Here is a 12,226-nt window from a genome sequence, read left to right as displayed (position 1 = left end):
GGAACCTTTTATGTGTGTGCGTATGCATTTTACATGATATATACAGACATCCCATATTTTCATGTTAGGAAGCAATGATCTACACCGAGGTGGGCAGACATAAAGGGTCAGACAGTAAACGTGTTAGGCTTTGCACGTGGTCTCTGTTGCAACTGCTCAGCTCTGCTGTCGTGGGAAAGTAGCCATTGGCCATATGTGATGAACGGGATGGAGTTTGCTGACCCTGGTCTCCGTGTACAGTATTTCTAGGTTACCAAAGGGCTTCCACTTCTATTATCTTATTTGAATCTCACAATGTGCCTATGAAGGAAGGTCAGCATAAGTAGTCATAGTATCAGATGGGGAAACTGAGGCATCGAGCTGCCTAGTGCCCCATGACAAGTCGCCAACAGGGTTAGGTGGAACCATAAATCTACTCTTGCTTGTAGGTTGCAAAGGGGCCTTACAAACTGTTGGGCAGAAAGAAAAAGCAGAGTTGGGACTGAGATCAGAGGCCTGGAGGCGGGGTCCAGATAAAGCTGCCAGCCCCAGTGAGAGCCTGCTCTATAAGGCCCAGTCTCTGTCGACCTGGAAGAGGTGGCCATTACCCAGAGCCCAGGGCTGCAGGGTGGGGGTTGTGGTGAGGGCCTCTGAGTGCTGGGCATACATGACCTTCTTATTTCCTCCCCAGGAGACATCAGGTATGACGAGGCCATGGGGTACCCCATGGTGCAGCAGTGGCGGGTCCGGAGCAACCTCTACCGCGTGAAGCTCAGCACCATCACCCTCTCAGCAGGTGAGGACAGTCACCCAGGCAGCCAGGAGACTTGGCGTAACTCAGCACACGTGTCCAAGGACCTAGGGTGTACCAGGCCCTGTGCTGGCACTGGGTATATTGAGGGAATGAGGCCACGCCCTTCCTGCTATCAAGGGGCTCACAGGGAGGGCAGATGGACAGGCAGACAGACAGTGACGTCCACACATTGCAGTAGGTCAACACACCAATAGGGCAGTGGTGGCCCAAAAGAGGGAGCTACCCATTCTGGGCAGTCAGAGAGGATTCCTGGAAGAAGGGATATCTGAGCGGGGGGGGAAGCATGAATAGGAGAGAGGGGCTAAATGACAATCTAAGTCACATTTATGTTCTCAGAGTATTCCGGGCTTGTGGATTGTAAGTTCTTCTCAGGCAGTGGTTCCTCTGGTCTCTCCTAGCTGATTTCTTTTCTTGCCCATCTCCTGTACAACAACCATACCCTCCCCCCCAATACACATATGCATTATCCACGCTTTACCCACATGAACCCTGTACTCCAGCTGATGGGGCCGATTTGTAGTTCTCAAAATGGGACATGTTCTTTCATGCCTCTGTGACTTTGCACATGCTATTCCCTCTGCCTGGATCTCCTTGCCCAGAGAACATACCCTGCAGTACTCAGAGACGCCTTCCACATTCTGCATTCCCCTCAGGATAACTCAAGGAATTCCCTGTGCTCCACCGCCTATATTAAAGCACTAACAGGTACTTAATTCTCATCTGGATCCTGTCTGTCTCCCCCACTGACCTGAGAATGGCGGGTTGGGCTCGGGTCCTATTTATTCTTGGATCCTATATCTCTGTATTCTCTGTAACTAACAGAGAATCAGCACATGTTGGTGCTCATGTTTGATGAAGGAATAAAAAAAAAACGAAATCTGGAAAATAAGGAATGAGTGAAGGACTGTGGAGAGATGGGGCCTGACCTAGAGTTTTCTATCCTTACTTAGCTCTGCCACTGAGTTATTGTGCCAGTGTCTCCTAATTATCCGCCAGCTCTTTTCTTATCTTTTCTTTTACAATATCACTTTGTTTGTGAGCAACATGGAGCTCTTTTAGCCTGGGAATTGGAGGACTTCACCTTCTGGGAAGTACAAACAGTAATTATTGCTGACATCGGCCAAGCACTTTATAATGTTTTATGTCTTATGACTTACATCAGTCCTGTGAGGAAGGCATTATTTATCCCATTTTTTTTCAGATAAGGAAATGGAGAGTCAGAAAGATTAAGTAACTTGCCCAAGGTCACACAGCTAGTAAGGCAGAACAGAAGCAGAGCGGGGATTTGATTGCACTTTTGTCTGCCTGGATGAAGAGCCACAGGGCATCTCCGTGGTGCTGTTATTTATTACTTAACAGAAACCCTCTCATCATTAACACTGCTGTATTAATTACCCAGTTGCATGAGTTAACAGGCTGATGGAGAGTTGTTCTAATCAAGCACGCATTCTTCCAGCCTTGTGTCTGTATTCTGTGCGACCCCCACCCTCACACCACACTCGTGAATAGGACTGCGATGTTCCTATTAGAACTACAAAGTTGTATCTGCTTTAATTAATCAGTAATGATGTTCCTGAGAACCCCCTTGAAAATCAGCTGTTGGCAAATTGGAGCTCGCTTTCAATGCTGGAGAGGAGCTTGCTCTTTTAGGTTTTACTTTGATGCGATGCAGAATCGGTCGTTCCTGTAATCACTGTGGTTGGTGCGTCTGCTGTGTCCCAGGAGCTGTGCTGTGTGCCTGGTTGGTTGGAGGTGGGGAAGGATGTGGGGACTCAGAGACAAATGGGACAGAGCTTCTGCTTTCAAGGTGGTACATGTTGCAGGTGCAGAGACCAGGTGCCCCTGGCCAGCATGGTGTGAAAGGCCTCTTAGGGATGGAGTGACTTCCCGGGGCCTTGAAGCATGGGTGAGGAGGCCATTTCAGCTGAAAGATGGGGTGTGTGTGTGTGTGTGTTAGGAGTTGGGGGTTGGGCAGTGTAAGTGAAGAAAGGATGGTGGAAATCCCAGGTCGGGAGAAATAAGAAAATTGACATGGCTGGAAGTAAAGTCTGATGTAGGTGACTCATGGGAGATGACCTTGGAGGCCTGGGATGCCCGGATAGGGTCATTGGGCTTTATCCAGTAGCAGGGAGGAGCCCAGGAAGGTCTTAAGGGTCCTGATGAGGAGCTTGGTGACCTGCCTGTTGGAGGAGGGAGAGGGAAGGGGAGCAGCAGTTACTGAGGGATTGCTGTGCAGGCCCCATGGTAGGCACTGAGGACTTAGGTCTCTTTGGCATAGGACCAAGGACAATAGATCAGCAAGGAGGCCGTCGGCCATGTAGGCAGAGAGAACGTACAGCTTTAGGGAGGCAACCGCAGAGACAGAAAGGGAAGCATTGTTACAGGAAGCTAAGTCAAGGATAGGATCTGAGGACACGAGTATCTGCTGAGCCTGGGCCAGTGTAGCCCCAGGACTCCAGCTGCAGACAGTTCAAGCCCTGGATTACTGGGTGCAGGGGAAAGTGCATGCACTTTGGAGTGAGAACAGAAGTGGGCTGGCATCCTTGCTGCTCTGGCTGGAGGACCAAGGCAAGTCATTTACATCTCTGACTTGGACTTGCTCGTCTACACAACAGGTGGTTGTGGTTGGGGTTGCAGTGTTAAACTAAGGTTAAATTAGACAAAGCGGGTGAAACCCCTAGCAGTGTGCCTGGTAGACATCACTTTGGTTTCCCGGTTGTGACTTTCAGGTGCCGTGGTCTCGGTCGCCAAGCGTTAGGCCTTCCTCTGCTGTCGATTCCCTCTTGGTCGTAGTGTCTTGTGTGTCCACCAGAGAGGGCAGTCTTTGCTCTGTAAGTGAGGGAATGCTGAGCACAGCTGGACTAGTGCAGCCACCAGGCTGACACTATGGTGAGGGATAAGCCACCACATCCACTCTGGGAAGAGCCCCTTGCCGCTTCTAATTTGCCGGCCACCAGCCTCCCAGGTCTGACCACCTCCACGTGCTCCTCCTCTGTCCAGGCTTCACCAACGTCCTCAAGATCCTGACCAAGGAGAGCAGTCGGGAGGAGCTGCTGTCCTTCATCCAGCACTACGGCTCCCACTACATCGCAGAGGCCCTCTATGGCTCCGAGCTCACCTGCATCATCCACTTCCCCAGCAAGAAGGTCCAGCAGCAGCTGTGGCTCCAGTACCAGAAAGGTAAGCCTGGAGTGCTTGATGGAGGTGGTGGCCAGGTGGGGTATGGAGGTAAGGCTGTGGGGAGATAACTGACCACCTTGGAGCTAAAACCTGGCTCTGCCGCTATAAACTGTGTGACCTTAGGCAAGTTCCTACCCCTCTCTGGGCTTCAGTTTTACCATGGACAGAATGAGGGGGCCATATGACGTTTTCTCAGGATCCTTTCAGTTCAGGCATTTTCTGAGGCCCCAAGGTGGTGTTCTGGACTCCAGAACTCTGGCCTTCTACTGTAGCCTCCATGTTTCCCACCTTTCCCCTTGAAATAACAGTTTCAAGTCTCTCCTGTGGAGAGGCCTTTATCCTCGGGGAAGGTCACCAGATCTTATTTCCCTTCAATTCTCAGCTATTATCAGAATTAGAATTTTCCAGACCAGATGCAGGAGACCGGTCTCTGCCACTCACCTTGGGAAATTCATTCCCTTCCCAGCTCTATTTTCCCTTCCTGTGAAATGGGCACTTAAATAGCTATTCTTGTCTACTTCTCATTAAAGGGAAAGTGGTTTATTATTATACATATATATTATAATATACATTATATTATGTATATATGCATATTATGTATATATATACATATATAATATAATACATATACATATAATATATATATGTATAATAAGTATATATAATTTGGGGAAAGAAATATTGCACACACGTATTATGTATTTTAATAGGTCCATGTACTCATATCCCCATCTCACAGATGATAAAATGAGTCTCAGATATGCCAAATCAAGTGCCCATAGACACACAGCGAATAAGTAGCAGGGCAAGGCTTAATTCCTGTTACCATTGTTACTATTATTATCAATTAATTTAAAAACACTTTCCATTGATGGAAAGGATGACAAGCAACGTTAAAAGCGTGCATGTACCTCTTTCATATGGCTCAGCCACCGTATCTCTAAGAACCAAATCAACCACGATTCATAAAACCACAGAGTGTGGAGCTGGATGGGACTTACAGGTCTCATTGGCCTCAGCACTCCAGTTTTGCAGTTGGGAAAATTAAGGCCCAGAGAGGAGAGGAAGCTTGCTCAGAGTCACACAGCTCTTCAGGCAGAGCCAAGATGGAGTGAGGTGCTCCACAACCCCTGTCTAGCATTTCCTGTGCTGCCCCTCATCCTTGACCGGATGAAGCCTCTGTCCACCTGGACCATTTCCAGACACCTTTGCCGTCTCCAGAACCCTTCCCTTTTGTTTCCATGCCTTGCACCCCGCATCGTGGTCTCATCTGTCCCTGCCTCCTGTCTGCAACTGTGTGGGGCACGGGGTGGTTTATAGGCACAGGGGACATAATTGAGTTGTCTGGGAATAGCTCTGTTTTATGGCTGTGACAATGACGGTCTTTAAGGAAGTGCGTTAAATCAATAGAAGTCTCGATGTGCTACCCCATAAATAATGTGACACATCATTAAGCAGGGCAATAAGCTTGAGGACTTTAAAGTAATACAATTAGGTTATGTTTATAAAAACCTGCGCTCCCTCTGGCCACTAAACTCATTTGCCTCGTCCCGCATTTGGGGCCTGGGACACAACTCTGATGCTAAATCCCACCCCATCTCCATCCTTGGCTGCTCCCAGGCCTTGGACTTTTTCCCTCCAGAAAACCCCATTCCTTATACAGTCAGTGCATGGAATCTGTTGCAAGTAAGATGGGGAGAGGTGACAGAAAGATTGCTGAAACAGCGGCTGAGGGCCCCCATTCAAGACTCAAAGAGTGTTCAAGTTTGCCACAAACTTGCTGGGTGAACTTAGTGTGGTAGTTTTTCTCTCCGGGCTTCTAGTGCAAAGACTTTTCTTTCTTCCGTCCTCTATGCTCACTCCCAAGAAGAGCATAGGGGTACACTGAGGCCAACTTACCACTCTGAGTGTGTTTCTTGCTCTCTATCTCCTTCTGCTGTGACCACCTAGATGGTACATCCAACACTGTGGTTTTATTTTTTAAATTGAGAGTGATGCTTGGGAGTAGGTGAATGAGAAGCTGGGAATTTTTCCCTGAAGATCTGAAAGAACCCTGGACTCAGATGGTTGGCGACCCTTCTTTCCTCAGCCACCAACTATGTGTCACTGACATGGGCTAAACCAGGGTCCACTGGGAACCAGGTCAGGATGAATCTGGGTTTGGAGGCTGATCGCTCTGGGGGCAGAGCTTGTGGGAAGAGGATGGATAGAGCAGTGTCGAAGGGGGACAGACAGGATTTCAAGTCTGGATGCCTCTTCTTACATCCCTGCCAGGCAACCTGGAGCAAAGTAACTTCTAAGTTTTTGTTTCTTCGTGTGTTAAGTGATGGGTAGATTAACTTCCTTGCCTAACTTTGGGAGAATGAAATGGGACAATATAGGTAAAATGCCTGGCATTTAGTAAGTACATGAGAAACAGTAGCTTAAAATAAAGCAAAAATCATGGGTGTCAGCTGAAGATTCTAGTCTTGGCCGTGGCTCTTGCTAATGTGTGACCTCAGCCCTCATTTCTCCCTGTGAAGCACCTCTGTCACTGGAAAAGGACAGTCCCTGCAAATATCCTTTCCACCCAGCAAGAGTGGTGCTGGAGGGGTTCCAGGGTTCTTTGAAATCTATGTTTAGCCCCAGGCAGTGGCTGCTTCTTGATTGGAATGGCCAAGGCTGGAAGAGGGGGTCAGAAGAAGAGACCAAATAGGGCATGGATAACAACCAGGGACATTTGCACAGCACTTTACAGTTCACAGACGGCCTTCCTTTGGTCGTCCCACCTACCCCTTGAGGCAAAGAAGGCGAGGGTACTCACCCTTCATCTATGAGAAGGGAAACCTGAAGCTAAGAGAAGATAAGGGGCTTGTCAGGGTCACAGAGTTAGTTAGTGAACGCGATGGTGTTTGAATTCCAACCTGAGCCCAGATCCGGTGTCCCCAGACATTAGAAACAAATGTCCCAGCCTTTCCAGGTTTACTAATGATGGGGGCTCTGGCTACTAGTGTAATCCAGGGAAGCCACTGGAAATCATTGGAAAGCCAAGGGAGTTGGGGTGAATGTACCTGATTAAAACGCCTCCCAAGAGAGGTCTATTTTACCCTCATTCCCCTAAGTGCTTCTGAGTGTGCATTCCACAGGGGGAAAAAGTCTCATTCGTCATTCATTAATTCTCTGCTTCACTGATATTTCCCAAGTGCTTCTTCTCTACAGACCTTGTGCCAGGTGCTGGGGCTCCCCAGTAGACAAGACGTGGGCACTGTCCCCACATTGTGCATTACCAGCCTGTCTTAGCCATCCAGTATTTCATCATTTTTGTCATAGTCTTTTTTTTTTTAATCCACTGATAGACATCTGGAAAGACAGAGGGGGCTGGCCCATGGTAGGGAACCCAGTCATTATCATGTGACAGCTCACAGCTTTCATTTCAAGTGCCAATTCTGATGAATTGAGGAGTGGCTTGTCTAGACCACTGGATGGAGGTCACTGGGATCATTGGGAAAGAAAGCTCTGATCAGTTAGCAATGTCTGCTCTAGATGTGGAAAGGGGGGGTGGTGGTCAATACCCTATGTACATAGGGTACTGTATGTATTGTTTTCCCTCTAATAGGGCAAAATGAAACCTAGAACAGCAGACCCAGCTGCTGACACTGATCCCAGAGGGGCACTGGGCATGCCAAGAAGGACTAGAAAGATCCTGGCAGGGAGGTAGGGTTTTCTGGGGATTCCTCCAGCCTAGAGAGGACTAGAGCACTGGACAGGTCAATTAGATGGTACCTGATGGAAGCCAGGAAGAGCTGGGCCTTAGGAGGCATCTAGAGTAGCCGAAGTTATCTCAGGCATGATTAGCTTGGAAGCTGCTCACTCTATCAGTTTACTTTAACCATCACCTCTGCCGCAGGCCATGATCTGAGCACCATGTGAAGTTTTGAGTCTCTTGCCCCAGCTTAATACTTTCACTACTAGCTGCTGTGTTCTTGATAGTCCTGTATTTTAAAAAGCTGCCTTTCTCCCCTTTGGGGCTCCATTTCACTCCTTGACTTGAAATTCACCTTCTCTCCCTAGCTGTGAGCTTGATACATGAGTTTTATATCAAAATTAAGACTGTATAAATTTACCCTTCCTTTGGCTACTTTGAATAAAGACTTCCTTATTTGGAGGTAAAGCACAGCTTTTGCAGTCAGATGGACCCTGGTTCAAATCCCATCTCTACCGCTTACCAGCTGTGTGATCTAGGGCAAATCTGCAAAATCAGTTTCCCAATATGCAAAATGCAAGGTCATATTGTAGATGCAAGGAGAGAATAGATAGATCAGTGATGGACCCATCTAGCACTGAGCTGGGCACTTATTATCTTGATCCAGACCATTCCCTCCACCCATGGCTGCCACATCCACTCAGGCAATCATGTTCCCAGATGGGTGCGTGTGTGTGTGTGTATGTGTGTGTAGGTCCACACGTGTGTGTATGGGAATGGGGGAAGAAATGGCTGCTGATTTACTCCCATCCCTTGTCGGTTGACTCAGGACCAAGGACAGGGGTAGATTGGCCTGAGGTGGGGAGGAGCCTTGGTGAGTTGAGCAGGATGGGGCCAGTGGAGGGAGGGAACTGGACAAGCGAGGTGTCCAAAGGGCTCTGTGACCCTGCACTTTTGTCATTCCTTGTCATTCTCTACTCTGGGAGGATAATGATGATGTAGAAATTACCAGTCTGATAGGTTGCCTGAATTTTCAGCTGCCTTTTTTTTCGTGAAGAAAGTGACTCTGGAAGGAGAAGGTGTGTATATGTGAAGGAATTATTCAGTCTGTGTGTCTGTGTGGGTGTGTGAGAGAGAGAGACAGACAGACAGGCAGATACACAGACAGAGACAGAGAAAAACAGAGAGATCAGCTGAGGGAGGAGGAGACAGAAAAACAAAGAGATAGAGACAAAGGCAAACTGAAATCCACAAAGAGAAATAGAGAGACAAAGAACATGCACAAGAGAAAATATATGCAATTAATATGGCTTTTCCAAGTTTAGAGACTCGGTGACCCTGTGAAAAGACATTCTCCATGTGAAGGTTGCACTGCTCTTGAGTTTAGATTGGGAGAGTCCATGGTATAGAGATGTCCCTGCAGATAAATGCCTGTTGCCACCTTTAAAAGATGTTTTATCTCTATTATATTTTCCCAAGACTGTCCGAGGGAATGAATTTCTGCATTTCCATTTGAATTACAATGCACTTTTGAATGTCAGCTGAAATATCCCTAGACTACTTTTTAAAGGTGTTTTGGCTGTTTGAAAGGCAGCCCAAGGGTTGAGGTAGGGGGAGGAGAAGGAAAAGATAGTCAAATGTCACCTCCTTTTGTGAGGACAGGTGTGGCCATGGGGCTGATGTGAGCTGGAGAACTCTCCCAGGCTTCCAGTTTCCTCGGGGAACTTGCTTCAAAGATGGCAACCAGACATGAAGGAGTCATCCCAGAGCTGAGAACCGCATGGGTACCAGTTTACTTCCCTGGTGACTTCATCATCTCGGGGCAGTTTTCAGTTCCCACTCCTTGCCCTTTCATTAGCATTTGACAGAGTTCACCACATCCTGCTTGGGGCACTTTCTATGATTGCTTCTGTGGTACCAGATCTTCCTGGTTACCCACTTCCCTTCCTGCCTGTTCCTTCTCTGTCTCTGTTGCAGGCACATCCTCCTCTGCCAGACTAGTCAATGTGATTCCACAGGACCCTGTCCTATAGGCCCCTCTTCCTGGACTGCCATTCTCTCTGTGGGGAACCTCGGCCATGCTCCCTGTTACCATCCCTACCTTGATGACTCCTACTTTATACCTCCACCTCCAGGCTTTCCTCTGATATTTGCTATCATCCTGGCTCCCCTGCCTGTCCCAAATCAGCCCACATAACCCAGTCCTTTTCCAGTCTTTTAGTGAAAAGTGCCCATACCTGCTTAGAGGCAGAGCCAGAAACCTAGAATTCCTTCTCAACATCTCCCTCTCCCTTACGCTCCCATTTCCAAACCATCCCAAGTCTTCCCAATTTTAATTCTCAAGTAGCTCTGGAATTTGCCCACTTTTTTCCATCTCACTAATGCTGCCCTGTCCCAAGCCACCATCATGGCTTCTCTGGACTCCAGCACTGATATCCTACCTGGTCTTCCTGCATGTACTCTTGTCCCCCATCAATCCAAACTACATAGCCCTGAGGACACGGAGCATTCATGGTTCTCCAGAGAGACAGAACCAAGAGGATGGATGGATGGATGGATAGACAAAAATCTCTTTATATATATAATATTCATGTGTATATGAAAGATATCTACATCTACATACTGTTGGTTCTGTCTTTTTGGAGATTTTATATATATTTATTGGCTCATGTGATTATGGAGGCTGAAAAGTTCAAAGCCAAAATATGCTTAACAAACTGGAGATCCAGGAGAGCCAATGGTGTAAGTTCCGGTTCCACAGCTGGCAAGCTCGAGACCCAAGAAGAACTGATGTTTCAGTTCAAGTCTGAAGTCAGGAAAAGTCCAACGACCAGCTCAAGCAGTCAGGCAGGAGGTGTTCCCTCTTACTTGCTGGAGAGTCAGCCTTTTTGTTCTATTCAGGTCTTCAACTGATTAGATAAGGCCCATCCAGATTAGGGAGGACAATCTGCTTTACTCAGGATCCTGATTGTCTCATCTAAAACACCTTCACTGACACCTTCACAGACACATCCAGAATAGTGTTTGACCAAATATCTGGACAGTCTGTAGCCCAGTCAAGTTGACACATAAAATTAGCCATCTTGGGATGTTTCTGAAATGGAGATCGCGTCATGCCACCCCTTGGGTTAAAACTCCTGAGTGCCTTGTCACTGCCTGGAGGGTAATTTCTAAACTCCTCCCGATGGCCTCAGGGCCCTCTCAGATCTAATGTGTCCCAAGGGAACCTCTTCAGCCCCATCTGCCCCCAGGCTCTCCGCCTTTTGGTCACATTGAGCCTCACACTCCTTAACTGTAATATGGGTCGAAGATCTCAGCCTGGTCACATTCGTCTATGCTAGGGTCCCAGCATCGTTGTGGGAGGTGGCTGATACTCCTTTCTCCTTCCCTCACACCTTGGCTTCTGTGCAGTTATATGTAGGATTGGTCTAGCTCTGGGGTTGTGTTTTTTCTTAGAGAGAGCAGGGAGGCAGAGGAGGTTAAGTATAAGCTGGACACTTTCTAGCCTGCAGCACGCTAAAGGAGAGAGCCAACTTATTTCTCAGAATCATGCAAAAAGATGCTACAGGATGTGGTTCATTAAACACAAATAGGCCCATGAGACTGCCGTTTCCACCAGATGAAATTACCAAAAAAAGCATTTGTTCCCTGGTTTAGATTGAGTCCATCTGGAATGGAACACCCTAGTCTTTTTCCTATTGGTGCATACCAAGAATAACAATCCTTCGCATGTGCTCAGCGCTGTGCGTCTCACAAAGCACTTTCATGTACATTATTTCATCCAATTTCCTCCTCACAACAAGCCTGTAAAGTAGGCATTGTTATGTTGTTACCTGCGCTTCATGCTTGAGGAAACTAAGGCTCTGGAGGGTGAGATGACTTGTGGGAGTTCACACCAGGGAACGTGGCAGAACAGGGATCTGACCCCAGGCTGCTCTAATCATGAAAGCTGTGTTCGTCCAGCTAGACCACAGCAGCCTCAGGAAACTCTTCAGATGTTGGCATCAGACCCAGGGGAACCATTTGTGCTCCTGTGCTGTTTCTCATATCCACAGTGGAAAGAACTGAGGAAAGACCTAGAGTTAGGCCCTCAGCTTGGGCAGGAGTAGAAATACTCTCTTTATTCACCAGTACCTCTCTGCACAACTTGCTTCTCTATCTTAACTTAGGGGCAGCGTTATAAGGTAAAGCCAAACCCTAAAATGTCAGAGCTGGAAGAGGCCTTTTGCGATCACCTAGCCAGGCCCGAGTTTCTCCGTATGCGCTAGTTTACAATCACATGGTAGCGACTGCCTGGAATACTGCGTTGAAAGAGATTCTGAGGACCACACTCAGTGGGAAAGAATGCAGCGATCGTTTAGCAATGTTTGTCATGGGTGTGAGAATAAAAATAGTGACTCAACTGTAAGGTGTTTTCCATTCCCATCTAGGCTAACTATTCCCATTCTGCAGATGGGAAAGTTGAGATCAGCTTATGCCATCAATTCGAACCTGCAGTTGCAAATAGGGAAATTTAATAACCAGCTGGAAGCATGTTTTGGTCTTCCCTCTCCTGAAAACTTAGAGCAAAT

General features: G+C 47.6%; 1 protein-coding gene across 7 annotated transcripts in view; it reads left to right on the top strand.

Annotated features, from left to right (window-relative positions):
- The window catches only part of ASTN2 (astrotactin 2), an 831,863-nt gene that overhangs the window by 598,787 nt on the left and 220,850 nt on the right, over positions 1 to 12,226 (top strand). For all 7 annotated transcript variants that reach the window (XM_058523878.1, XM_058523879.1, XM_058523877.1 and 4 more), the window contains 2 exons: positions 671 to 775; positions 3,794 to 3,973. In XM_058523878.1, coding sequence (XP_058379861.1) covers positions 671 to 775; positions 3,794 to 3,973 — 285 coding nt within the window. The remainder of the gene's footprint in view (positions 1 to 670; positions 776 to 3,793; positions 3,974 to 12,226) is intronic.

The sequence above is a fragment of the Diceros bicornis genome, chromosome 28 (genome assembly GCF_020826845.1).
Source record: "Diceros bicornis minor isolate mBicDic1 chromosome 28, mDicBic1.mat.cur, whole genome shotgun sequence".
In the NCBI taxonomy this organism is placed as follows: Eukaryota; Metazoa; Chordata; class Mammalia; order Perissodactyla; family Rhinocerotidae; genus Diceros; species Diceros bicornis.
The sequence above is the reverse complement of the archived record's forward strand: the minus strand, read 5'-3'. Positions and strand labels throughout refer to the sequence as shown.